Below are 27,873 nucleotides of genomic sequence, written 5' to 3' on the forward strand. Positions count from 1 at the left end.
ACTCGTCATGCGCTGCTGGGGCGGGGGAGGGGGGCGGACGCACCCCCACAGGAGCACCACCGCGCGGGAAGCTAGCAGCGTGCCGCCACCAAACTACAACTCCCAGCATGCCTTGGGCGGAGCCGGGCCTGAGGCGCACGCGCAGCGCTGCAGCGCGTCGTGCTGCCGGCGCCACGTGGTTGCAGCATGGCTGCTGCTTTTGCGGATCTGAACGTCCCGGGCGCGCCGGAGAGGAAGTCGCTGCAGAGTTTGCTGGAGGCCGCCGCGCACCGTGAGTAGCGGCCGCCTTGCCTTTCCCAGGGCGCTGGGCGGGGCCCCGCGCAGCTCTCCCAGCCTGGCAGGGCCTGGGCGGTGCGGGGCTCGGGGTGGGGAGCGCCGAGCACCTCTCAACCCACGGGGGCGGTTCCGACTCCCGCTGCGAGAGCCGAGCCGCTGGGCGCTCCCCCGCGGCAGCGTGCGTGCGAGGGATGCCGCCTTCCCTAGGCACGGAGCTGTTGGCCCCGCCCTGCGGGGTGGAGCCGGGGTGCGGGGAGCCCTGTTGTTCCCCCTCTTCCCCCTTGTTGGTTTTCATAGATTCATAGAAGGTTAGGGTTGGAAGGGACCTCAGGAGGTCATCTAGTCCAACCCCCTTGAGCCGTGGCCTTTGTGCTGGTAGCGCCAGCCTCATTGCAGTGACCAGCGCATGGACCAGTCGTTCTCAAACTTGTGTACTGGTGACCCTGTTCACATAGCAAGCCCCTGAGTGCGACCCCCCCCGGTAAATTAAAAAACACGTTTTTATATATTTAACCCCATTATAAATGCCGGATGCAAAGCGGGGTTTAGGGTAGAGGCTGACAGCTAGTGACTCCGCCCTGTAATAACGTCACAACCCCCTGAGGGGTCCCGACCCCTCGTTTGAGAACCCCTGGCATAGACTGCCTCGGGAAATGGGTGCGGAATCGTCCTGCCAACTCAGCTTGGTTCCCGAGCCTGGGGTGCTCGTTTGAAACTATGCAGTTCCTCTGCTCTCTGCACTGCAGGGACCTGCTCCAGACTCAGAGAACGTGATTTTCCAGTTTTCCTTTCAAATAGATCCCTAGGCCAAAATTAAATGTGATTTTTTGGGGGTTTAAATCTCCTAATTTGGAAGCCAACCTCATGCTACAGTTTCTGTGCGTCTTTTTGTGTTTGTCCTAGCACCGTTGGTAATGCTGTGTTTAGCAAACAAACTGTGCATCGTGGGGTATTCTTAACAAAATAAGTTTTAGTGGCCAGTTTTAAGTCCCTCTGTTTGCATCACCTCATGCAATACATTTTTAACTTCTCCTGTATGTTGAGGCTGGAAAGATAACATGGCTAACTATTATGATAGGTCCAATGAATAAGCCAACATACGTGTACCCTTTCTATCCTGGCAGATGTGCACTATTGCCAGTAAAACTTCACTGTTATACTATCCACCCTGGGAGTTGGGACTTGTTGCTATGTAGCTTTCCGAGCTCAGGCTGGAGCCACAGCGAAGGGGAGGGTCTCACTGGGTTTCAGAGCCCGGCACCCAGAGCCTGAATGTTTACACTGCTATTTTTTAGCTCTGCAGCAGGAGCCTGAGTCAGTTGCCTTGGGCTCTGATTGTATGTCTACGCCACACAATTAAAAATTTGTGGCTGGCCTGTGCCAGCTGACTCAGACTCACGCTAAGGGGCTCTTCAATTGTGGTGGTGTAGACATTCAGGCTCAGGCTGGATCCTAGGGCCCTGTGAGGTGGGAGGGTCCCAGAGCTCAGGAAGCCTGAGCCCAAATGTCTACACTTCAATTAAACAGCCTCTTAGCCTGAGCCCCACAAGTCCAAGGTCATGTCCACACTAGCACTTATGTCAGCAAAACTGCTGTCGCCTAGAGGTGTGAAAAAAAATACCCACCTGAGTGACATCAATTTTGCCAGTATAGGCACTCGTGTCCACAGCACTATGTTGGCAGGAGACGCTCTCCAGCTGGCATAGGTACGACCACTCATTGACCTGGTTTTATGATGTTGATGGGAGAGCTCTCTCTTGTCAGTATAACACGCCTACGTGGCAATTTTATAGTGGCACAGCTATGTAAGTGTACACATGGCCCAAGTCATCTGGCACGGGCGAGCTGTAGGTGTCTAACTGTAGTGTAGACGTATCCCGAGACACTCTGCAGCAGGGTGTTTTAGTGGAGGGGGGACGGTTTTCTGTGTAGAGACATACCTTCAGGCACTGGTCCTATAAGCAATTGTGGCTTGCTCTAACATTAAGGAGCAAGTAGTCCAAACACTTTATGGGATTACTTGTGTTCTTACAATTCAGTATTTTGCATAATTGTTTGCAGGACAGGGACCATAATTCTTCATGTATTTAAAGGAAAAAAAATGTTTTTAATGTTAAGCCATCATGTTTCCTACTGATTTTCTGTTTTCAGAAATCTCAAATTATTACACAAAGAAACCTTTCAGATGTGTGGAGTTTAATTGCTAATCTTAAATCTCTCTGTTCTGATTAATTTCTATTAAATAGTAAATAGGACAAAAAAAACTTACCATATGTTTACCTTTTCTAGTGGGATATTCAACTGTTGCAATTAACCATGTCATTGATTTCAAAGAAAAGAAACAGGTAGGGCTCTGTTTCAATATTTATTCTTGTTTTCTTTATTTGTACTTAGTAATAACTTCATAACTATGCATACATCTAGGTGAGTGATCTAAGAAGGAAGCAAGGTTAGGGAATTACAGGGTCCTTCAGTACATGACTAAACTACCATTTTATAACCCCCTCTATCTAGAAGCTGTGCAGTTTGGGCCTAAATTTTTTGTCCCTCATGTTTAATACATTGTAAGCATGGTGTTTTTGTTTGTTTTTTGTTTCAGGAGATTGTCAAGCCAATATCTCTTTCAGAACTGTTTCCATCTTTGCCTATTGTACAGGTATGTCAGAGTTTAAATTCCACCTGCACATGATAGTTAAGGATACGATTTAGTCACAGAGGTCAGGGAAGTCACAGATTCTGTGACTTTACCGGACCTCCATGACTTCAGGCAGTCAGGGCGGAGTCAGGGCTGTGCTCAACCCTCCTTTCCCCCTGCAGCTTCGGCTGGGGCTAGGGCTAGGGCTGTGCGCGTCCCTCTCTTCCCCTTGCACCAGGACTGCTCCCCCCCATCCCTCATGGCTTCGTCTGGAGCCGACCCTGCTGATGTGTGCGCCCGCCTCACAGCTTTGGCAGTGTCTGGAGCAAGGACTGTGCCCCTCTGGGTCAGGGCTCCCATGAATTTTTGTTTATTGCCCATGACCTGCCCGTGACTTCTACTAAAAATAACCGTGACAAAATCTTAACTAGGGCTGTCGATTAATCGCAATTAACTCAAAAAAATTAATTGCGATTAACTCGCACGGTTAAACAATAAAATACCAAACGAAATTTATTAAATATTTTTGGATGTTTTTCTACATTTTCAAATATATTGATTTAAATACAACACAGAGCTCAGTTTATATTATTTTTTATTACAAATAATTGCACTGTAAAAATGATAAACAAAAGAAATATTATTTTTCAATTCACCTCATGCAAGTACTGTAGTGGAATCTCTTTATCATGAAAGTGCAACTTGCAAATGTAGGGTTTTTTGTTACATAACTGCACTCAAAAACAAAACCAAATAAAATTTTAGAGCCTACAAGTCCACTCAGTCCTACTTTATGTTCAGCCAATCGCTAAGAGAAACAAGTGTTTACATTTATGGGAGATAATGCTGCCCACTTCATAATTACAGTGTCACCTGAAAGTGAGAACACGCGTTTGCATGGCACTGTTGTAGCTGGCGTGTCAAGATAGTTACATGCTAGATACGCTAAAAATTCATATATCCCTTGATGTTTCAGTCACCATTCCAGAGGATATGTGTCCATGCTGATGACTGGTTCTGCTCAACAATGATCCAAAGCAGTGTGGACCGACGCATGTTCGTTTTCATTATCTGAGTCAGATGCCACCAGCAGAAAATTGATTTTCTTTTTTGGTAGTTTGGGTTCTGTACTTTCCGCATCAGAGTGTTGCTCTTTTAAGACTTCTGAAAGCATGCTCCACACGTCGTCCCGCTCAGATTTTGGAAGGCACTTCAGATTCTTAAATCTTGAGTCGAGTGCTGTAGCTATCTTTAGAAATTTCACATTGGTACCTTCTTTGCATTTTGTCAAATTTGCAGTGAAAGTGTTCTTAAAACAAATAACATGTGCTGAGTCATCATCTGAGACTACTATAACATGAAATATATGGCAGAATGCGGGTAAAATAGAGCAGGAGACATACAATTCTCCCTCAAGGAGCTCAGTCACAAATTTAATTAACACATTTTTTTAACGAGCGTCATCAGCACAGAAGCATGTCCTCTGGAATGACGGCCGAAGCATGAAGAGGCACATGAATCTTTAGCGCATCTGGCGTGTGAATATCTTGCCACGCCAGCTACAACAGTGCCATGCAAACGGCTGTTCTCACTTTCAGGTGACATTGTGAACAAGAAGTGGGCAGCATTATCTCCTGCAAATGTAAACAAACTTCTTTGTCTGAGTGATTGGCTGAACAAGAAGTAGGACTGAGTGGATTTGTAGACTCTAAAGTATTACATGGATTTATTTTTGAATGCAGGTTTTTTTATACATAATTCTGCATTTATAAGGTCAACTTTCAAGATAAAGAGATGGCACTACAGTACTTAGGTGAATTGAAAAATACTATTTCTTTTGTTTTTGACAGTGCAAATATTTGTAATCAAAAATAAATAGAAAGGGAGCACTGTACCCTTCATATGCTGTGTTGTAATTGAAATCAATATATTTGAAAATGTAGAAAAATATCCAAAATATTTAAATAAATGGTATTCTGTTATTGTTTAACAGCGCGATTAATAGCGATTAATTTTTTTAATCTCTTGACAGCCCTAATCTTAACCCTAATTATAGTCACTCTAAAAATATATTTTCATGTTGGTGTTTTTATGCGTATAATTCTTGTTTATGTTGTGAATTTAGAAAGTCATTGTCCGACTACTAAAATAAACCCACAGCAAGAGCAGGATTATTTATTCATGTTTAAAAAAGCTTTATTCTGTTCTTTGCTATCCATTTTATACGACATGAGGCAAAAATTGCACTTAGCATGAACTTTGAAACTGCTTATAGTTGAGTGACTACAGTATTGTGAAATTTAAGGGCTTGATTTTTAAGGGCTTGGCAGTTTACCAGATTTACTGTCATAGGATTTGGGAATACAGTCAAACCGTTACAATTATATATAAAAATGGACTTTAATTCTAAAACTGCATTTGTAGTGCCCTTATTGTTTGATTAGAGAACAGTAGTGGTAACCCAATAAAATGTGCTTGTTCCTCTCCTGTGTTGATCTTTTTGTTCGTTTGTTGAAAGCAAAAACAGACTTCAAAGAAATACAAGAAAAGCCACTATTTCTGAAGAGCAGAAATGTACAAAAAAGCACAGAAGCAAAGCATTAAAATTGGAAAGGAAAAACTATGAAGAGTATAGTTAGAAGTAATCAGAAAATTGGTATAGTCAAAAATACAAACAAAGCATCATTCTCTATTTATAGCTCTAGGCATGAAAATCTATCAGCTAGATTTTTGCTTTGTACTTTCTTCTACAGTCTCTTTGATGGTTTATTTTGCTTACAGGGAAAATCCAAACCAATTAAAATTGTAACCAGATTAACACTTGTAGTTTCTGATCCTTCTCACTGCAATGTATTGGTAAGTATTTTAAAATTTATTTATTTTGTAAGTTGTATTTTCTCTTCATAGTAAAATGTTATTTTTGAAATTTTATGGATTTCACAAAAAATACTACACTAATTTGCTGACCTATAATGTCTCCTTGGGATCGCATCACTCTCTGAAGATTTCACTTTATAAAACTGGGATGTGCTCTGCACTGGTGGTTTACTAATGCTGCTATGAGAAATCGGAGTTCTGTTCCCATGCCCAGTCCCTTGATTCCTGGGCCTGAAGGCTTCAAGTAAAGTGCTGTTACCAAGCCCTGTGATAAGGTGGGGAAAGAAGTGTTAAAACATGAAATCATCACCCCATCTCTAGAACTTGAGTTCAGATTTTAAAATATGACAATAGAGCCGATATTGCATTCGTTCAATTCTGTTTAAACTTGAACTCCAGCATAACTGCCTCCCCCCCGCACGAGGCCCCAGAGAGTTTAGCTGGGTATTCTAATAACTTGGGCAAGGGGAGGACTTAGAAAATGTACGTGATAAAGTAGGACATGTATGGCTGACAAGGCGAACAGTTGCTAGTGCTTTACTTATTGTGTAGAATGAGCGCCAAAATAATGGCCATGTTGAAACACTGTCAGCAGATAGGACTGCTAATAGAGCCTTAATAGGAGTGGTTTGGTTTTACAACTCACAACTGGAGAAGCGTTTCTTCTTCTTCTATTAGTAGTTGTTCTGGCAATTTTCATGGTACATACCTTTAGCATCTTCCATAAATTAGTGTGATTTTTTTTTCTTTTTGTGTCAGAGATCAACATCTACAAATATAAGATTGTATGACATCATAGCAGTGTTTCCAAAGACAGAGAAACTGTTTCATGTAAGTATTAAATATATATATATATATATATATCCTCTCTCGAAGCATCTGAGAATCCATTTGTGATCGTAACTGTCAATGCTGGAATAATGTTCAGTGCTTTGGGTTGGATTAGACGAGTGTTCTGCTTGCATTTCATCTCAAACTTGATAGAGTGCAAGGCAGAAAAAGCACACCAAGTGGCAGTGTGAGAAAAACATCCATTACCCATGTTAAGCTGTTAGTGTTTAGAAAGTTTGTCTCAAACAATTTGCCTTCCCAAATTTGAACACCTTCCTCAGCTCATTAGCTCTTTGGCTTAGTAAGAATTGTTTTGGAACTCTGTTGAAATGATGCTTTGTGACGACCGAAGGAATGTAGGATTTAAATGTTTGAGCAGTGGGGGTTTTGAGGGTGACTCACTGACCTATCTCCTGCAAAAAAAAAGTCTGAGATCTGTTGCTGAAAAGCCATATGGAAATAGCAGCCAATCATTTCGGTTTTTTTTAAAAAAAAATACGGGTGGAGGAGGGTAGGGCAAGACACAGCTTTTCTTCTATAGTCTCTGCACATGTAGAATGTATTTTCCTAAATCAAATGTTTCCATTTAAAAAAAAAATCACCCTTGGCATTGAGACTGGCTTTTACCAAATGTAGGAGGAGAAAGCTTTGCTCTTGCAAAATTTGGATTTTCTTATAAAGTATTTGTGTGCAGTTTTCCCTCTGGCTGTCAAGGGCAGCACTGAAGCTGCAGGACGTGAAGTAAACCCAGGCAAAAACGTTTAAGAGGAGAAAAATATTTAAGGGAAACTTGTAGTTTTCTTGATCACAAAGGTTAGTGTTGAAAATACTTTAAAAATAGATAGTTGAAAATAAACTTTCAGGTTAACCCTGTTCCCAGGACAATGATGAAGATTCAGTCTCTGAATGTGTTGCTACACAGAAATCTTATTATATTTTAAGTAGATGTTTTGGACACTACAAACTATCACCGTGAAAGGGCTCCAAACCATACTGCTGAGAAAGATTCACCTTTAGTGGTTTAGTCTCTCTGTAGTGTATATTCAGGAACCTTTTAGTGGCAGTTAAATAAGGCTTGCTTCTCCTATTGGTTATCACTCAAAATACAGCTATTTTATACCCTTAAAAATTTGTATTGTTATTCCTGTCAACTTATGAAGGCAGTTTTGTGTGTTTAATATGACCTAATGTGGTTCAGTTTTTGTACTTGACAGAAGAAATTTGTTCTGCTTTTATCCAGTAAGGTGACATTCACCCTACCTATCATCTCTCACTGAGTATCAAGAGGTTTTCTGCTGCCTCCGATTTGGCTCATAATGCCAGCCTCCATCTCCCTTTTGTTTAACTTTCAGACAAGCACTTTCGTGGGGTTGTTTTCCCCTCATTCTCCTCAGGCTTGAGAAGAGCTCCCTGGGCACATCTGCAAAACCACCCGATTACCCTCCTCAAAATCCCCCCTTAAAACTCACCTGTGCTGTGAAGCCTACAAAAAACTTGGCAATGTTTAGGCCACTGGTGACCTGAAACCACAGCCTATCATGCTGACCAACAGTGCTCATTGTTTCCTTGTTCTGCCCCATCTGTCTGCATGTATCCATCTGTTGTCTCTCGTCTTTCTACTTAGATTGTAAGCTCCCTGAGGCAGGGATTGTGTTTGTTTGTACAGCACCTAACAGGGTCAGGTCCTGGTCCATGATGAGGGCTCCTAGGCACTACAGTAATACAAATAATTAGTAGTAGAAATTAATTTTTCCCCTCACAGTACCATATCTTTTCAGAGTCATTCTGTCAGACAGGAGAAGTTTCGGCTTCTTAATCAACTGCATTTTCTGACCATCATGTTTTTAAGCATTTTACAGTTGCTGTGGCAATACACTTAATGTGCAATCAGACTCCGGTGGTTACTGAGCATTACACTGCACACTAAGTTGTACTGTTGTATTTGCTGTTTGTAAATATATCTTGAACAAACACCACGGCCAGAAGAATATCGGTTCTAAAGCACTATCAAATGGAGGGTGGTTTCCGGATTAACTAGTCAGGCAGTAGACATTCACTACCTCCCTGTGTCTCATACACAAGGTGTTAAAATGTGCGATATTTGCATAGCTGGTTTGAGTGCCCCAGTCTCGCTGATGGTCTGACACAACCTCGCATTTGTCAATGTTTTGCGCACATAAAATTGTCAGGTGGATTCACTGATGAAAACTCATTAGGCTTCTCTGCTAACTGTGGAATTGCAAGCATGAGTAGCAAGTAACCGTCTGCTTTTGCTAATCTGGTTGACAGTGAACTGATCTTTCGTGTGAGAGATGGTGTGCTACCAACTAGCATACTGACTCTCTTGATGGCAATGCCAGTATTCACTTTCAAAGGAAGTCTGCCAACTTGGAATGGAGTCTATTTAAAAAATGACTGAAAACTGTTTTCTGTTACTACAGCTGCCCCTGAATGCTCCTGCCTATTTTTGTAGTTTAACCATCAAACTTCCCTGCTTTAAAAAAAAAAAAAAAATTGTTTTCCTCTGCCTTGTGAAAGACCCATATGTACAGGAAGCTGACAGAGGTAGAATTTGACTATACAAAGTAAACAGAAAAAAAATCTTTCATTGTAATATCTTTCAGCCATGGTAATCTTAAATCTTACTTGTAACAACTGTAGTTTAAGAAAACTCCCATTTGACTGATTTTTCTTTTAAATTAATGTTCCTCTCTTTGAATAGTTTTCTAAGGTGCCTTGGAGTGTCTTCCTCTTTCTGTTTTTAGGTTTTGAAAGATGCAAATGACCTCCAGAAGAAATCTGCAACAAGGGAGATATAGGTTAGGAAAAACTTCCGAACTTTAAGGGTAGTTAAACACTGAAATCAATTACCTACGGAGGTTGTAGAATCTCCATCCATCATTGGAGGTTTTTAAGAACAGGTTAGGCAAATACCTGTGTGGGCTGGTCCAGATCAGTGGTTTTCAAACTTTTTAGGCTGCATACCCCTTTCCAAATAATGTAGTCTATCACATGCTCCCATCTGAAATTGGCAGAAGTGATGTGTGTGTGTTGTGGGGAGAGGGGTTCTGCCTTCCATTTAGCAACAGCTTCTAAAGGTTTTCAAACTGTATTGTGACCTTCCCCCCCCCCCCCAGGGGGTGCAAAGGAATGCTTGCGGGGGAGGGATTAGCAGTTTTCAAAGTTTTTGAGCTGAAACCCCTCTCCTCCCCCCCCCCCCCCCGAGTTACAATTTTTGGTTGCAAACCCCCACATACCCCCAACCCAGACAGACTGGGTGGCCCCGTGAGGTGAAGTGAAGCTCCCTCCCCAAGCCCTGTCCCCGTGAACATTCCTCCTTGTCCCTCTAGGGGGGCTCGCCCCACAGTTTGAAAACTTCTGATTGTGAGTCGCACAGCAGAAAGGAAATGTACACCAATGCAGCTTCAGTTTTAATTGAATGGTGATTAAACATTGATTAGATTGCCAAGTCTTACTAAATAAAATGCGTTGTCCATTGTTAGAGGATTTTTCTCGCTTACCCCCGATGAGAGTTCACGTACTCCTACAGGTATGTGTACCCCAATTTGAAAGGAGGCTCTGCTGTATTAGCAATGTGTCTGGTAGAGCTACTTTGCTAAACCCACTTTAAGGGGGTGCCTGACAGCCAACTGAGAGCAAAGCGATGATGCCCACTGCTAAGCTGTCTGTTTATTTCAATGGAAAAAGTGCTGTCCTAAACATGGCTAAGTGCTTTAAAAATAAATAAACCCAACACACCCACATGGCACTGTTGCAGTGTCTTGCTGGTATCCCCATGGAACAGCTCTTGGATTTAAAACATAGACTACACTGGAAATGCCTCTGACATATCTGTGATATAGCAAATGTCTGCATGTCTAATGCTGGTAACCCACTTAAAGGTGCCTTATCGGTTTGTGTTTTTGTGATGTAGGTCGCTTGCACAAATCTAGATGTGGATCTGATATGCATAAATGTAACAGAAAAGCTGCCATTCTACTTCCGAAGACCCCCTGTTAACATGGTAAATTTGCAACTAAATTATTTGCTGCTACTAAACTCAGTATTTAATATTAACACAACTGAGGTTTTTCACTGGAGTGGTTCTTTTCCTGCTTTTGTACTACAGGGTGGTTTTTCTTTGCAAATGTGTTCCCTCCTTACCTTTCTACACTATGACTAAACTGAGGTCTCATCTGTGTAACGCAGTGCTTCACTAAATGAAATCAGTGCCAGCCGATGGAATTGCTGAATATTTGATACTGGATAGAAGTTAGAGTAAAAACAAAGCGTCAGCCATTTATAAACTATCTTTTATAAATAAAATCCTGCCCACACAACTTAGTCTGGATTCTTAGGTCAGATTCTTTCCTTGAGTATGGACCAGTGTCAGCTCCTTGTCAGTGGCATGGGTGGGCATCCATGGGTAGACTTTAGTCCTTGTTGTTGAAAAATTTACAGCTAGAGCTGGCTGGAAACTTGAATTCCTGTTTCATGGGAATAACAAAAAAAATTGTTCTGATATGGAACAAAAAATGAAATTTCTAAATTTCTCACCGAACAGAAATTTCAGCATCTTGTCTGGGGGAAAAAAATCTGAAACAACATTTTTGTTTTGACCTCTCAAAATGTTTCTGAGGCTCCCAGAGCCCCAGCAGTTCTCCATGTGGGGAGCTGGTCAGCTCAGGGACCCTGAGGGTATGTCTACACACCAATATAAACCTGGGCCCAAGCCTAACCTCCCCTTACGTCCACACATCAATTGTGTTAACCTAGGGCTCAAACCTAGCACCCCAGGACCCTGCAGGACTGGAGGGTCCAAGCAGGGCCGGCTCTAGGCACCACCAAAACAAGCAGGTGCTTGGGGCGGCATTCCGGCGCTGCCCACGCCGCCCCTAGAAATGGGCCCCAGCTCCCCTCCACTCTGCCTCCGCCTGCTCCCCTGAGCACGCCGCCGCCGCTCCGCTTCTCCCCGCTCCCTTCCAGGCTTGCCACGTGCGAAACAGCTGTTTGGCGTAGCAAGCCTGGGAGGGAGGGAGGAGAAGCCAAGCAGCTGCGCGCTTGCGGGAGGCAGCGGTGGTGGAGCAGAGGCGAGCTGGAGCGGGGAGCGGTTCCTCTATCTCCTCTCCCCCCCGTTACTTCCTGCGCTCCTCCCCCACCCCCCGCTCACCTCCACTCCGCCTGCTCCCGTGAAAGTGCTGCCTCTCCCACGCCTGGGGGGGGGGGGGGAAGAAGCGGAGCGGTGGCGTGTTCACGGGATCAGGCAGAGCAGAGGTGAGCTGGGGGCGGTGGGGGGAGAGAGCCGCAGGAAGCAACGTGGGGGGGGAAATGTGGCATGCCAGGGGGAGGAGGCAGGGCCAGGGATTTGGGGAAGGGGTTGGGGCGGGAGAGGCACAAAAAAAAAGCAGAGGCGGCCAAACATTTTTTTGCTTGGGGTGGCAAAAATCCTAAGAGCCAGCCCTGGGTCCACGCCCAGGTTAAGCTGGGACCTAGGGTCAGAGCCCTATTGCTTTCCTGTGTGCACGCAACTCCAGCTTGACTCAGATCCCAGAAGGCCTCTGAATGTATCCCAGAGTTCCCTGGGGCAGCTTCCTTAGTTCTCTCTATGCCAACAGTCTGTGTTGCACTCTGTTGCAAATGGAGCACACTGCACCAAGCCCTAGGGATGCACTTCACCACTCTGCAGACAGCAGCAGCCAGGCTGGTGGGAGTGTTTTTCCTCTGAAACCTACATTTTATGTCAATTTCAAAAACTTAGAACTTAGAAACTTCAAAACAGACAAAAAATAAATTAAAAAACCAACCAAACAAAAATACCTTTGCTGTACATCCCATTTTAAAAATTCAGAATCACAATGTTTCCTTTCAATAGTTTGAAAACTCTGAACGCTGATGTCGTAATTATCCTGAGAACAGGTGCCCATGGGCATTTTCCCACCAATGTGACTCAGCCTAGAGGTAGAGAGCCCAATTCTCAGATTAGAGGGTAGTCCAGTATAAAGCTTCCTCAAACTGCAGTCATTGTCCTGAGACAGCCACCAAAGGAGCTAGTTATGAAGTTTATGTACTTGTGGGCACCTGAGTTGCATCAATGGCACCACCCCAGTATGGAAACAGGGTGAGCAGTAGCGTTTTTCCACGGTGCATCACATTCGAAGGGCGAGAGCAGTGGTTCCCAAACTTTAACAACCTATGAACCCCTTTCACTAAAATGTCAAGTCTCGCAAACCCCCTTCTAAAAATGAATATTTCCAGGGATTTTCTCCTTTACCTGAGCATAAATTATAAAAGCGGTGATCTTGGAACTATAAAATTTGTTTTTATGACATGCTCATTACACACTATTTATTATTAATTATTATTTATCATTATAGTATTTTTATTACATTATGAAGACGGCAACACTCTTCCAAGATCTCACTTTCGTAGCTTGTATCACTTTGAATAAGCCTGTTATAAGACAAGGCTCCGATGTTTCATCCAGGAGTATCAGATGTGAAACAGCATGAAGGGATTTAAGAAGCCAACTCAAAGAGTTCCTCCTGTACAAGCATTCGGGTCTTGAGGAGTCCAGGCAAACAACGCACGTTACAACAAAGCTTAAACTTGTTCTTCGTAATAATTTTAAAAACAATACTAGCTACCTATTTAATTTTAAAAACAGCAAAAAATATCCACCTCCCTTTCCATTTCTTATAAGGAGTCTTGAAGTTTAAATCTCCTCAGTGTGATAGATATGTTTGCTTTGATCTGCTTAGTTCTTGGAAGTCCAGGGGCTCCAGGCTGCTGGCCCTGTGCTGCCCTGGGTCCCTTGGGACAGTTCTGTCCGCCATTAGGGAATTTTTTCCCGAGAACCCCCTATAACATTTTGCGAACCCCCCCGGGGTTCATGAACCCCAGTTTGGGAACCACTGGGCTAGAGTGTTGACATTGTGGCGGGGAGGAGTGGCACTAGGCACTCTAGGATACGGTTACTTTGACTCAGGTCTGTGCACTGCAGTGTGGATGCCAGAGCCCTAGGTTCAAGCACAGGTCAGAAAATCCTTAACCTAGGGTTAAAATGCAGTGTAGACACTCAAGCGCAAGGTTCCCTGACATGGGTCATCTGACTCGAGTCCTAGTAACCCAAGGCTTATGTTGTTGTGTAGACATACCCTGAGAGCCCCAGCTCTGGCACAGGCCATCTGGTGGACTGCTGAGATGCTGGAAGCCTTGAAACTCAGGCTTCTGAGGACTGGGGCAACAAGCTGGCTGGAAGTCAGTCAGGTTTCTGACTGAAACCTGTTTGGCAGGCAGGTTTCCCTGGTTCTGACCAGCTCTAATGATGATGTTTGATAAATCTCATGCTTGGGTGCATGTGGAGGAGAGGCACTGAAGATAATTGGACAAATGGAATAAGAAGGTTCTCTTTTGTGTAGTGCAACATCTTGCTATAAAGCTCCATAACGCTAGTGTGAGACCGTGTTGTGCAGTGAGCTGACCACAGAGCCAAGAGCTTATCTGCAAAAGTGAGAATATCTGCTTCACAGAGAGGCTGTGAGGGTGGGTTAATGTTCTTTTGTTCCGTGTCTGTACAGCACCTAGCATAATGAAGTCCTGATCCATGGCTGGGGCTCCTAGGTACTACCACAATAGAAATAATAAATAACAAACTGTACTACAACCTACTGTGCTTCAAAAATTGTCAAATGGGGTGGGGAAGATTTAATTAACTTCGCTCTTCTCCCGGAATAACTTCTCTGTTAGTGAGTACTTGAGTACTGTGGTGATGGGTGCTAGGGAGAACCCTCAACTTTGGAAAGTGATACTCTTCAAAGCCAGCTATGAAGCTGCAGAAGGAGTGTTCTGACAATTTTTACAGTGCCTGTCTGTCCATGAAATGCTCTAATGATTAGCCAGGTCTTCAGACTTTCGAGCCATGATTGGCCTTCTGAAGAGAAGAAACTTCCCACTGTTCTCTTTCTTTCACGCTTTGAGACTTCCACACTTGCAGCTGATCAACTCTGATGTCTCTTATCTGAGCAGTCTTGGAAAGCCTATTACAGCCTGGCAAGTAGAGAGGAAGAGGCTTTTTTTTTTTTTTTTTTTAAATAAGCCTCAGTTACCTGACAGTCTTAAGTTCAAATGCATTTACATGGCGTACAGACACAATGTCTTTATTTTAACCCTTCAGACTACAGTGTGTTTCTATCAGAACAATTGCCGCATGTTAGTTTTGTATATAAAGCGGTAGAACTGAGAGAAGAAGTCATCAATAATAGGCACTAGTTGTAAGATTGTTATGCGACTCTGCTTTCGGTTTTTGATTATTTTCTTTCTTTCATGTGAAGGCAATAGATCGCGGCATTTACTTTGAACTTCTTTACACCCCTGCCATCAAAGACTCCACAATGAGAAGATACACAATTTCAAATGCTCTTAGTCTGATGCAGATCTGCAAAGGAAAGGTGAGTTCTCAAACGGAAATAAAATTAACTCAGTCAGTTGTTCAAATTCTTCTGGAGTTGCATCGGCTGAGCAGTTTCAAGGAAGTTTGATGCTGGAATTTCTGAACACGTGACTGAGCCTTTGCCTGCCAAAGAAAAGAAAAGAAAAAAGAGCATCATAATTACACTCATTCCATCTACACTGGAATAAAAAAAACCCATGGCACAGCTGTGTCTGGCTCAGGTCAGCTGGCTCAGGTCAGCTGACTCAGGCTCATGGGGCTTGGGCTGCAAGGCTGTGAAATTGCTGTGTAGATGTTCAGGCTCAGGCTAGAGCCCAGGCTCTCAGACCCTCCCCACCCATGGGGTCCCAGACCTCAGGCTCCAGCTTGAGCCTGAACGTCTACACAGCAATTTCACAGCCTCGTAGCCCGATCCCAAGTCAGTTGACCCAGGCCAGTTGCAGGTGTGTAATTGCTGTGTGGACGTACTCTTAGTTACAACCCTTCACCCACAGATGTGAAAAAAGCCAGAGTTACATCAGCTGTGGGATGAGCTAAATAGTCTGTCTCTGTGTTTTGGAGTTGAACACACAAAACAAAACCCCTAACTCTTCCAAGGGCTGGATTTTTAAAAATTTTTTGATGGGGGTCGAAAAACACACCCCAATACTAATAGTACTAATTCAGCAATGGGCAGATCAAATCTTCAGTACATTTTGACCCCTATTAACAAGTATACTGGCTAAAAGCACTAGCTTGACGTCAGCCAGTGAAAACCCATTAATATAATCCACTGACTTATCACTGATAATACTGATTGCCCTCAATATCAGCATCTATGCATTCATAAGAAAGTGGTGGGGGGAGGAAGAATACCACACTCCTCTCCCATCTCCCTGGCTGGCTAACTCCCCTCTTTCCTTCACTAGGCTTCTATGGGACCCCTAGGCCATGGCAGAGGGTGAGTGTTTCGGGGGCTCACACATCCCAGTTCTTTGCATAGTTGCCACAGTTCCTTTAATGTTGAACCCCAAAGGACTCTTGCCTGTAATGACTTTAGATAAGGTGCTCATGGAAACCTACCTCTAAAGCATTAGCCTTAAAGATCTCTCATACCATTTTAAAGATGAAAATAGGGCTGTGGGATTCCTTCTCAAAGCCTGAGCTGTGAGGCCTCAGCACTCTTCCCCTCTGACATCATTGACACTTAAATACCACACGACTCCTGTTAGGGGGATATGGCCCATTTGCTGCTCTTCTACATGGCTTCACTTGACCCTCCACTTTCCCAACACAAGGAGTGGAGCATGGATTTGAGGAGAGCAACTGCGTGCACAAGTAGGAGCTCCGATTACCTCAGAGGTATCTGTATTTCCATGGAACGACCTCACTGTCTCCACTATGCACAAGACTTCTTCAGGTGCTGAGCAGGAAAGGACGTGCAGACCCTTATGGCTCAGAGAGCACTGGAAGCAGAAGTAACCCACAGAGGAACTTCCCCTCACACATCAGGAGAGATCCCAGGAGATTTTTTTTTGCTTTGCAGGTCAGCTTTAAACCTGCTTAGTATGGATCTCAAGGGTGCCTTTGAGTTTCAGCGATGCTGACTGCGTCAGCTGGAAAAATTAAGCCTGCTGCTTTGAGCTGCAGCAGCCAATGCCTGTCTTCCAGGCTCTATGCAGGAGAACAGACAGCAGAGTCCAGGAGGTGGCAACATCATAACTCCCCTTAGCTGGAGGGAGGCCAGAGGAGAGTCCCTGCCCAGTGCTGAGGCATGCGGGCACGGGAGGCTGAGAAGAAAGATTCAGGAGGTGGTGCTACCTATCACATCTTCATGGAGAAAGGGAAGAAAGCAAGCTGCGATTCCTCCTCCTCTCTACTGAGGACTGGTGGGTAGGAGTCTGATACACTGCTATGCATGAGATGTGAGGCTCCACCAGGATTGACAGGCTACTCTGGTGGAATGCAACATATCAATAGGAGGGACATGGGGATCTTCAGATATAAGACTTTCTGCCCTGCTTCTGAAACTGAGGAATGAAGAATGTAGGATAGAGCTATTTCAGCCAGAAATCTGCCCTGTGGCAGCCAGCAGCATGGGCTCGTTTTATGTAATAGGAGTTTAGTGATGTTTTCACTTAATTGTTTTTACATACATGCAAGATTCTGTATTTAAAGTATTTTGTAAGATATACGGTATGATACGATAGTTTAACATATGTACAGGTGCCTAGATCTATAAGATGTGCTTTTTGTCATTTAGAAATTCACTACATACCTTTAACAATATGCACAAACATCTGTTTTTGTGCAAACCTTAAGTCACCAGAACCGTTTTTTGTGAATGCCCTGCATTGCCCCAGTATTACATCTGCAGTAACTGACCGGTTGCTCTGAAAAAAATCGACCATTTTAAAAGCATCGGCTTTAGAAAAGATTAGATGTTCCATAATTAAGGGTATTGGTAGCTGGAATTTTTCTTTTCTTTTCTTTTCTTTTTCTTTTTTTTCTTTTGGTATAGACTCTTGGCCCAGTAAGCTCTGCAACTTGCAGAGCTGGTAGATGGTTTTAGTTTGTTTGTAAGGAGCCATGATCTATAATCTTCATGGATTTGCCTGTTCCAGAAAGCAGCAGATATTTTAGCTAGATAACAGAATTAACTCTTAACTTTAAATGATATTCATAGGAGTATTAGTGTTGGGTTTATGTTAATCTTCAATTTATTAATAACATTTATCTAAGATTAATGCTTGTTCTCCTTTATTCTCTAGAACATAATTATATCCAGTGCAGCTGAAAGGGTAAGTCAGTATTTTTTTAATGTAAATAAGTTTAATGTAAATAAATTTCTGCTAGAAATATAAGCATCAATATAATTACCCTTTTGAATTTTTATTTTGGTTTCTTGTGTATCACTTTATTGCATTTTCTTAATTCTGCTAGTGGAAGTGGGCACTTCCTGTTTTCCCTTGGTGATAGCAATTGTCTTGCTCTCATGTTAGCATCTTCAACAACTCGGGAAATTATTAATTTAAATTTCATATAATTAATTTAACAGTTAATGGCTGATAGTTTCTGTAAATAATCTTATCTTGCAAACTGTGACTCTCTAAAATAAATAGAGGGGGTGTGTAGATATTCTCACTTGTGTCTTTTGTTTTAGCCATTAGAACTTCGAGGTCCTTATGATGTGGCTAATCTGTATCCTTTCCCAAGTAAAATCTGATCTTTAAGAATAATGTAGGAAACTTGCAGTTGACTTTCAAATATTTTGGTATTGCAATAAAAGTATTTCTATGCCTTTATCTCCCCCACCCTCCAGACCTTTTTAAAATTTGTGACTTACGTAATTGTGACTTACATAGTGATTGTAACAGAACTCATGGCAGCAGGAAGGTTGTTTGAATTATTAATTTCAGAACCAAATTCATAGACTAAAATCTCTTCTGTATTTCTAAAGTATGTCTCCAGCTGCAGTGTTGAATAAAACAAAGTTTAAAAATAAAATAAAATAAAAATACCTTTCTGTGAAAAGATAGGGTGCAATCTATCTGTACTAGAACTCTTTCAACATAAGCATTGCAACTATAAAAAGACTGTTAAATAACTCTAATTTGCTTTGTCCTCAGTAGGAGTGTTTGGGTTCTTTTGTGATTAGGTAAACTATAATGCTTTTATAATACAGTGTCAGATCTGAGAAACAGATTTTGGCTTCACGCTTTAATACTAGAGAATGACAATACTGCAACTGGCAATAACAAAACAAAACAAAAAAAAGTAAAGTCTCCGCGTTCTAGTTTGTCACTCTTGGAGAATATGGGTATGTGTACACCTGCTATATTTCATACCATGAGGCCAGTTGACGATTTCCTTCCTGAATCAGGATTCTGAATGGGTATGGGAGAGTGCCAAACTTGTTTTGTCTGATTAGAAAGTAGATCCAAGTTTCCTTTTCTTCCCAAATTAGGAGGATTCTCCCCCTCCTGCAAGACTTCAGAATCCTCTGTAGGATGGAAATTCCATTTTCTGGCCAACTCCTAGTCCCCTTCACAGTGCCCTACCAAACCACGTTTCAAACCAGGTTCGATGGAACAGCATATAAACATGGTTTCCTAACTTCATTGAAAGGCTAGTTTGGACAGGGACAAGTCTGGAGAAGAATACTCAACTGGACTGAAGATTCTGTCCTCAAAAGGGAATGGGTTCTTCAGCTTAGGGCCTGATTCAGCCTTGCTTAGGGCCTGATCCAACAGTAGAATCAATAGAATGTTGACAATGTAAGTACTTCCATTGGCTTCAGTAGGCATTGAATCAGATCCTCTATACTTTAAGTGCCATCCATATAATAGTACCACTCTTTGAGTAACTTTATGCAAGATGTCATTCTGACTTGCAGCTTTGATAGTTCCCAGTTACTTGTCAGGTGACCAAATCTACCCCAGGGGAAAGAACCTCTTAATCTGTTCACTCCTTTTTGTACACTAAGCTCCTTAACAAAGGTGACAGAGGTTTGTTGTTTGGCCTGTCTGAAAGTGACGCCAAGGCAGCTATTTCTACCAACTGCAGAGCAGTCCTCCTTCATGGAGGTGAGTAAATAGCACAACTATCTTCTGTTTCACATTAATTTACATATTTTTTTTTAGTAATGCAGCTCTGACACCTTATTTTCCAAATGGTGCTGGGCCCTCTCTTAAAGGAAGAGTCTTCTTGGAATTCTTCTTTCTCTAGGTGATGATCCACAGGTGCCTCTTCTCCATTCCATGTACTTTTCTCTCCCTCAGTGCAGTGGCCTCCCCCAAGGAGTAAGAGGAAATGAATGGGTCTTGCCAGTGGTGGTGATTGCCTTGGAATACTTATAATAGTACTTATGGGGCTCCTCTGGGAAAGCACAGATAATAGAATCAAACCGCACATCAGTCTATTACATTATGTAGCAAAATAGCATTTTGATTCATAAGGGCCAAATCCTGGACTGGCTGAGATCAGTGGGAACTTTGCCAATGACTTCAATAGGATCAAGATTTGGCCTTAAATGACAGCAGATTCTGTTGCATTCACACTCTTTATGCATGTCTGTAGATGCCCCTGTCTTCCCTTTGTGACTTTTCATTTTACATTGACTTTATTCATTGCTGCAGTATGCTGTGAGAGCACTTCATGAATGATGTGAAATCAAACTCAGTGTTCTCTCGTTGGTAAGAAATGTTACTAGCAGAGGTGCAATGTTCTGAGGTATTAGAAGATTAGAACTTGTATCACTGTGCTTTCAGCATAGAAATCTATACAACAACTATAATTCTTATATGCTCATATATGTCATCATTGAACAATAGGCAGAAGGCAATTTGGCTCTTACCTACTACAGTGGAAATCAACAATCTTCCAGTTGTATTATGTGCTGCATTCACTGGCACATAGAGATGAATAAGACAACATGCCATATATCAATTTAAACATCCTAGTTTCCCAGTTAGCCACTTTACAGCGTGCCACTAATTCCTCTCCCCACTCCCTCCCTCCTCCCCCAATAAAAACTCTTATCACCTCTTAGCAACTCCTTGTTTTAATTTGTTTACTCTGGCTTGAATCTCTTTCACTGTAAGAGAGGTCTGCCATGTGTACCATAATAAGTGGTGTGAATGACTGGTCAGTTTTGACCATAGAAATAATTTAATGCCAGAACTGAGTTGCTCTATGTAGAGAAGACACACTGGGTCTGGACCTGGAACTCTAACTACAAAACAGGTGGGACCTGAAACTGTTGTCAATGGCATGTTTGACTTCATGTAGAAGTCTGAGCCTATTCACTGTGAGCCTCTATCCTCTTGCCAATCTGCAGTGACAGTAGTATATTGAAACTGCATTGCCCTGACACACAGTGTACTTGCTCACCCTTTACCGTGATGTTGAAAAAAGCTGATATTTTCTTTACCTGTCCAAAAAAAGTGCTTGCCCAGGATGAGTGAGCAGTTCTTTTGCAAGGTTATCTTAAGGTAGGTTTCCTGTCTGCTAGCAATACGTGTATTGTACATGGAGTTTTTTTTCTTCCCAACAACTAGACGAGTATCTTTCCAATTAGTGTTGGTGAAAATTGCATGTATGGCTTGGGGATACTAGAATACTTGACAAGTGGTGGTGTTAGGTGCCATTATAACTTCCCGTATCAGTTTTCATCCTTCTGTAAAGTAAAGTGTTTTTGAATAGATTGAAATGCTTTAGGTGCAGGTAGATAGAATGAAAATGCTGAAGAGGGTAACACTCAAGTCTGTGTTATGCCGTTGCTTTTTAATACTTCAAAAGTAAGATGCCCCCAAATCAGATTTTAAAATAAAAATTTTACTTATTGTGAAGGCCTGAACTGATCCTGATTTGAAGTTGGACAATGCATTACGATTTTTAAATGTCCACTTTTAAAATCTTGGGATGCAAAGGAATTTTAAAGAACAAGAAATTTTGTTCAGAAGTGCTGAGCTTTTTCAAATACTCTGGAGAAAAATGTTATATCTTCCAAAAGACAACATGTGTATCCATTCAGACACACTGCGGTTGGCCTTTCTGCAAGGCCTTTTCACATGGAATACAAATAAGATTTCAGGAGTGGAAAATAAAGCCTAAACTTTTATCTAGTTGCTTTTTATAGCTTGGTGAGTTTAAAACATTGTGGCTGTGTTGTGACTATTATTCTGCCTTCGACCTTAAGGGCTTGTAAATGAAACCACATTTCAAAACCCTCACAGCTAAATAAATGCTTTGTGCAGCACTTGGGTGGTAGCCTTGTTCTAAACCAATTAAACTACCCTAGACTCATAGATTCCAAGGCCAGAACATGCCATTGTGATCATTTAGTCTGACCTCTTTTATAATACAAAATAACTCCTAGAGGATATCTTGTAGAAAAATATCCAATCTTGATTTGAAAATTGTCAGTGACAGAGAATCCACCATGACCTTTGGTAAATTGTTTCAATGGTTATTTACTCTGTGTGAAAATTTTATGCCATATTTCCAGTCTAAAATCGGTCTAGCTTTATCTTCAGGCTATTGGATCATGTTATAACTTTCTTTGCTAGACCGAAGATCCCAATTTTTGGTCTGCTTGTAGGTACTTGCAGACTGTAATCAAGTCACCTCTGAACCTTCACTTTGTGAAGCTAAATAGATTGAGCTCCTGGAGTCTATCACCATAAGGCATGTTTTCTAATCCTTTAGTCATTCTCGTGGCTCTCCTCTGAATGTCTCCAATTTTTCAACATCCTTCTTAAATTGTGGGCATCAGAATACTAGAGAGAGTATTCCAGTGCCAAATACAGAGGTAAAATAATCTCTTTACTCCTACCCGAGGTTCCCCTGTTTAGAATTGAATTAGCCCCTTTGGCAACAAGGTCACACAGGGAGCTCATGTTCAGTTCATTAGCTAACATGACCCCCAGATCTTTTTCAGTATTATTGCTTCCCGCAACAGTGTTCCCCGTTCTGTAAGAATGGCCTACATTTTGTTCCTAGATGTATACAGTTATGTTTTAGCTGTATTAAAACACACATTGTTTGCTTGCACCCTGTTTAACAGGCGATCCGGATAGCTCTGTATTAGTGACCTGACCTCTTAATTATTTACCACTCCCCCAATTTGTGTGTCATCAGCAAACTTCATCAGTGGTGATGTAATGTTTTATTCCAGGTCATTGAATAAAATGTTGAATAGTATAGAGCCAAAAACATATCCCTGTGCGAACACACTAGGAACACACCCCTTTAGCTATGATTCCCCATTTACAGCTATATTTTGAAGCCTGTCAGTTAGCCAGTTTTTAATCCATTTAATGTGCGCCATGTTAATTTGCTATTTTTCTAGCTTTTTAAATCAAAATGTTGTGCAGTACCAAATCAAATGACTTACAGAAGTCTAAGTATATTACATCAACACTGTTACCTTTATCAACCAAACTTGTAATCTTTTAAAATATCATCCTAAAAAAAGGTATCATGTTAGTTTGACAGGACCTATTTTGCATAAAACTGTGATGATTTGCATTAATTACATTATCCTCTTTTAGTTGTTTATGAATTGAGTACTGTATCAGCTGCTCCATTATCAATTATCAATGTCAGTCTGACAGACCTATAATTACCCAGGTTACCCTGTTCACCCTTTTTACATGTTGGGGCAACATTAGCTTTCTTCCAGTCTTCTGGAACTTCTTCAGTGTTCCATGACTATTGAAAACCAACATTAAGAGGAAAGTGAGCTCCTCAGCCAGCTTTTCTAAAATTTTGGATGCAAGTTATCTGGACCTGCTGATTTAAAAATGGTTAACTTTAGTAGATGCTGTTTAACATCCTCCTGAGATGCTAGAGGAATGGAAAGTATATTATCATATGATGACATTGTATCATCTGTTTATTTTGCCAAATACAGAACAGAAATATTTAACACTTCTGCATTATTATTGATAATTCTACCACTTCCATCTACTAATGGATCAATACCATTGACAGAATTCTTTTTGTTCCAAATATATCTAACTTCCTTATTGTCCTTAACGCTGCTGGCCATGGCTTTTTCCTTGTGTCCCTTTGCTCCCTTAACAATTTTCTACAATTTCTAACTTCTATATATTCGTTACGGTCAACTTCAGTGTTCTTCCATTTATGTATTAGGGTTTTTTTGTAGCTGCCTTTGCTTTCCTTCGAAACCATTTTTTAGCCAATATGGCCTTCTTCCTTGATTGTGGATTTTTGGGCATCTAGTAAAATTAGCAGAATTAGCATAAGGATTATTTATGCCCTACTGCTGTAACTAGGTGCTAATTGATTAATGCAAAGCCACACTGCCACTACTTAAAAGTATTACAAGTCGGTGCAAAACTGTTATTCTCTCTGTGGTATTAAGCTGAAACAAATCCACTTGATTTTGTATTTTAACTAATTGTCCAATTTATAAGATATTTTTAAGTGGGTTTGGCAGTTTTAGCTGCTTCTGTTATATCAAGAAGTCCTAAAGGCCTTTTTAGTCTTTCAGGATAATCTTTATTTTTCCTTTGTTTTTTTAACTTCAGAAATATTGGGTATATCAAATTTGATGTTCCCTGGTTTTGCTGGAGCATCACTTGGGGACTGTTTGGGACGGGGGAAGAGGAAGGGGAGAGTCATGCAAGTGACTACTGTGAGATTGCACGCCTTAGCTGAAGGGAAGCAGGGTGTCAAATGTTTAACAGAAGCATCTTTTCTCTAAAATGTTCATTAGTCCATTGATTGTAGCCAAAGGAAAACAGAGTTTTAAACAGTCTGAACAAGTCCTTGTTCTGTTATAATTCAGCTTTGTCTCCTGACTCTTGTGAAGTCATAATATAATTAGTTCTCCCATTGCTGTAGTCTCCAGGCAAAACAAAGACCTGAATTTCTATCTTTTAATTTCTGCTTTAAAAAAGCACAAACCCTTTCCAGCCTTCTTCAGGGCACAAGCCCACTTTTCTCTCTCCCTTTTCAGGTCACCTTCAGGAGCTACTTCCTACCCTCAGTTACTATCTTGTAGCCTCCTAAATCATGGGCTTACAAGGATCTGAAAGCCATATTTGCCCCTTGTCTATCTTATGGCAAGTATTCCTGTGTTCTCTACGTTCAGAATCTCAGGAATTGAGACTATAGAAAATACAATGTATAGATATTATCCTGCCTAATATTGGTGACCCGTTTTGGGTCTTATCTACGCAGATAACTATGTACCTTATAACTGACCAGTGCAAGTCATTGCTTATTCCTATGCAGCACATCTGCACTTGGGGTTTGCACTGGAACAGCTGCACCAATAACCAACTTTAAACCATCCCCACCCTCCTGGTACACAAGACCTTCAGCTCTTTCCCTACTGATGGTGCCGGAAAGTTCAGTGTGCATGCTTTCTATGTCAAGTGAGTGAAGTGTGGAAACTGTGCTCTCCACAATAGTAGTTCCAGAACAAGTCCACTGAACTCCTCTGAGACATCACAGGAGGATCCCCAAGAAATAGAGGAATGGTAGGTAGTAAACTCACTTGCATGTATCAGGATGAGCAGATGAGCAGGCGTGGGGATTGAATTAGTGATCCCACTTCCTTTTCCATTCCCTATGGCCTGTGGGGTCTTGTGATGCCAAAAGTCAAGATAATTATGCCTGAAGAAGAGGAGCTGGGTGTCTGGGGGACTCAGTGAATGGGAGTGGAATGCAATTTGCAATGGCCCTTGTGTGAAACATACAGGAATCTGTTCTCCAAAATCTGAGAATTTGGGGTTTTCCTTTGGGAAGGAGGAATCCAGCAGTCTCTGCAAAGCTGGATGAAATGACCTTGTTAGCATCTTGTTACCCAGTTCTGTGGTATAATTTAGGAGACTGAAATAATTAATCTTTTGAATATGCACTTGTTGTTCTTGGGTTTGAGTATCTTTGTGTCTGCTGCCTTTTTTTAATGTGTTTGAGTGCTCTCATTTTAATGCTTCATCACTGTATGAAATGTACAGGCTGCTACTATGGAGAGCAAAGGGGACGCAATGCCACATGAAAAGAGGGAATTTGGGATTGGCAGAATGAGGCAATCTGGAGTTACCTCCCATTTGAAATAGGCAACAGAATGCAAATTTGAGAAGTACTGCATTAGTAACATACAATTCAGATCCATTGCATTGTGCTGGCATTATTTGTGGGGGGGAGATGGAGAAGTACTTGTTAGGCACAAGTATGGAAACAGACTGAAATGAGCAGTTAACATATTCATATCACTTTTACTTGATCTGTTTTAAACTTTGGTTTTTTTCATTTTTAAATTCCAGAAACCAGAAAGACTGCGTTTGGGGTGGTGTACACGAAGAAAACCCCCCGAGCATCAGAGGAGGAAGGTGTTCTCCCAGTCCGCAAGAAAGCCAAGACTGAAGTATGAGGATCAAACCCAACTTCTCAGCTTCCACAAAGTCCTTTCCTCCCATGCTACCCACCCACAATTCTTTGATGCATTATTTTAATTTGTTCCACTAAGAATATTTTATTAAAAAAAAATGTTTGTGCAAGAATAAGGTTATTGAAATCCGTAACATTTCACCCCAGCAGAATGATCTTACTGCTGATGGCAAAAGGATAATGTAGGACTGGTTTGCCGCTGCAGGCCAATGGGGGCTGTGGGAAGCAGCGTGGGCCAAGGGATGTGCTGGCTGTTACAGCGTGAATTTTACAGCTACATACATCTTTCTATATGTTGACATGATTTTACAATTAGCCCTTCTAAAACGTGATCACCACTTCTTCTCTTCATCAAAGTTTAGAAAGCTTCCAGATATTTTACCTTACCATTGCAAGCCAGTACCCACAATCCCCCCACTGGCATAAGAAAAATAGTTGCGTGGTGCAGAATAGCATTGTCTAATTTTGTTTCATTATGATAGTCTGCTGAAAGGGAGATTCTGGCATCTTTGAATTGCAAAGAAATCCCTTGTCAGTTACTTGTATTACAATAGCTCCTACTGGCTTGAGCCCATTATATTAGACATGATACAAAGATATAACTAAAAGACAGTCCCTGCCCAGAAGATCTTAAAATCGAAATATAATACGAGACAACGGCTAATTATAGCAGACACACAAGAAGAGCCTAAGGTAACAGTGAGATGAGTGTGATCAATGCGATAAGCAGAGGTCACAACATGCCAGCTGCTTAACCTCTGTCGCAGTAACCTTAGAGAAATAAAACTTGCATTAGGGTCTATGTTCTCCAGCAAGAGCATCTATTCTGTTACCAGTTCCTACCTCAATGCGTGTAATCCAGCTGCCTGCAGATTATAATCAACTCCCTCCTGGAAAACGTTTTTAGGGCTCTTCCAAGTCTTGATTAAGGCTTTTCTTTTGATGGTGAACTATATGAAAGAGGGGTAAGAGACTGCAATGGACCGGCTGTGTGTCAAACTATGACGATTTCAGCCCTTTGGCCACCGCTGGAAGCAAGCTGAGAAATGCTAATTATAGCTTGTAACATGCTGCAGGGGTCCTTTTGCAGTAGATTTACAGAAGGTAAAACTCAACAATTGGACTAAGCACCATGGATGGAGTTTTGCTTTAAAATACACGAACATTTTTAGAAATGGAGTGTGTTAGTCACAAGAAGCTTTTGAGTTTACAATGCAATTTTTGCCCTTGATGCCGTTGACTTTCTTTGACTTTGTGCTTGACCTGTGTCCTGTTGTTGTCAGTCACTGGGTATCATTACATTAGTTTGTCCTTTAATGAATCATAAACAAGATCCTGATATACTGGCTGAAACAAAAGAGGAAACTAAATCCAGCTGACTACTAACTATGAGAGTGGCACTGCCTTCTCTTGCCATGGCCAGAGAGGTACTTGCTTTGAGCAAGAGAGTAATTGCTTGTTGAATGATGCATAGAGAGAGGTTTGTGAACATGGAACAAGCAGCATGGTAATCTGGTTTACTATTTGTTTAACATCAGTTCCATGCTGGAGATAACCTTGCTAACAGCCTATACTATTTGTTCTTTATCTCCTCCCTCCCAAGCACTGTTAGAATAGTAGGGGAGACAACATTTAATTCTTTAAATTTAATTTTGTTTTTCTGTCACACTAGCCTCTGAGGCTTGGACTGTATAAATATTTCTCAAGTATAAATGTGGACAAAATAAAAAGAGCCTATTTCATGTCCTTTTTCCAGCAAGTTCCGTTCTCGGCTTTCATGGACACTGAGCTGGTCTAGTGCACAGAAAAGCAGCGTAGCTGCAGTATGTGGGTGGTGGGCAGTGACAGGGATCTACTATGACTCAACAAAGAGGAGCCTATTAGTGAGTCCCAGCATTTA

At 41.8% G+C, this 27,873-nt stretch overlaps 1 protein-coding gene across 1 annotated transcript; it reads left to right on the forward strand.

Annotated features, from left to right (window-relative positions):
* The first annotated feature begins 92 nt into the window (after window positions 1-92).
* RPP30 (ribonuclease P/MRP subunit p30) lies at window positions 93-27,719 on the forward strand. The gene is given in 12 exon segments (XM_048858077.2): window positions 93-167; window positions 169-271; window positions 2,566-2,621; window positions 2,876-2,932; window positions 5,693-5,767; window positions 6,548-6,619; window positions 10,554-10,643; window positions 14,950-15,066; window positions 17,819-17,848; window positions 18,211-18,248; window positions 19,554-19,633; window positions 25,850-27,719. Coding segments are annotated over 12 exon segments (885 nt in total). The 5' UTR covers window positions 93-107; the 3' UTR covers window positions 25,957-27,719.
* The last annotated feature ends 154 nt before the right edge of the window (window positions 27,720-27,873 follow it).

The sequence above is a fragment of the Caretta caretta genome, chromosome 7 (genome assembly GCF_965140235.1).
Source record: "Caretta caretta isolate rCarCar2 chromosome 7, rCarCar1.hap1, whole genome shotgun sequence".
NCBI lineage: Eukaryota > Metazoa > Chordata > Testudines > Cheloniidae > Caretta > Caretta caretta.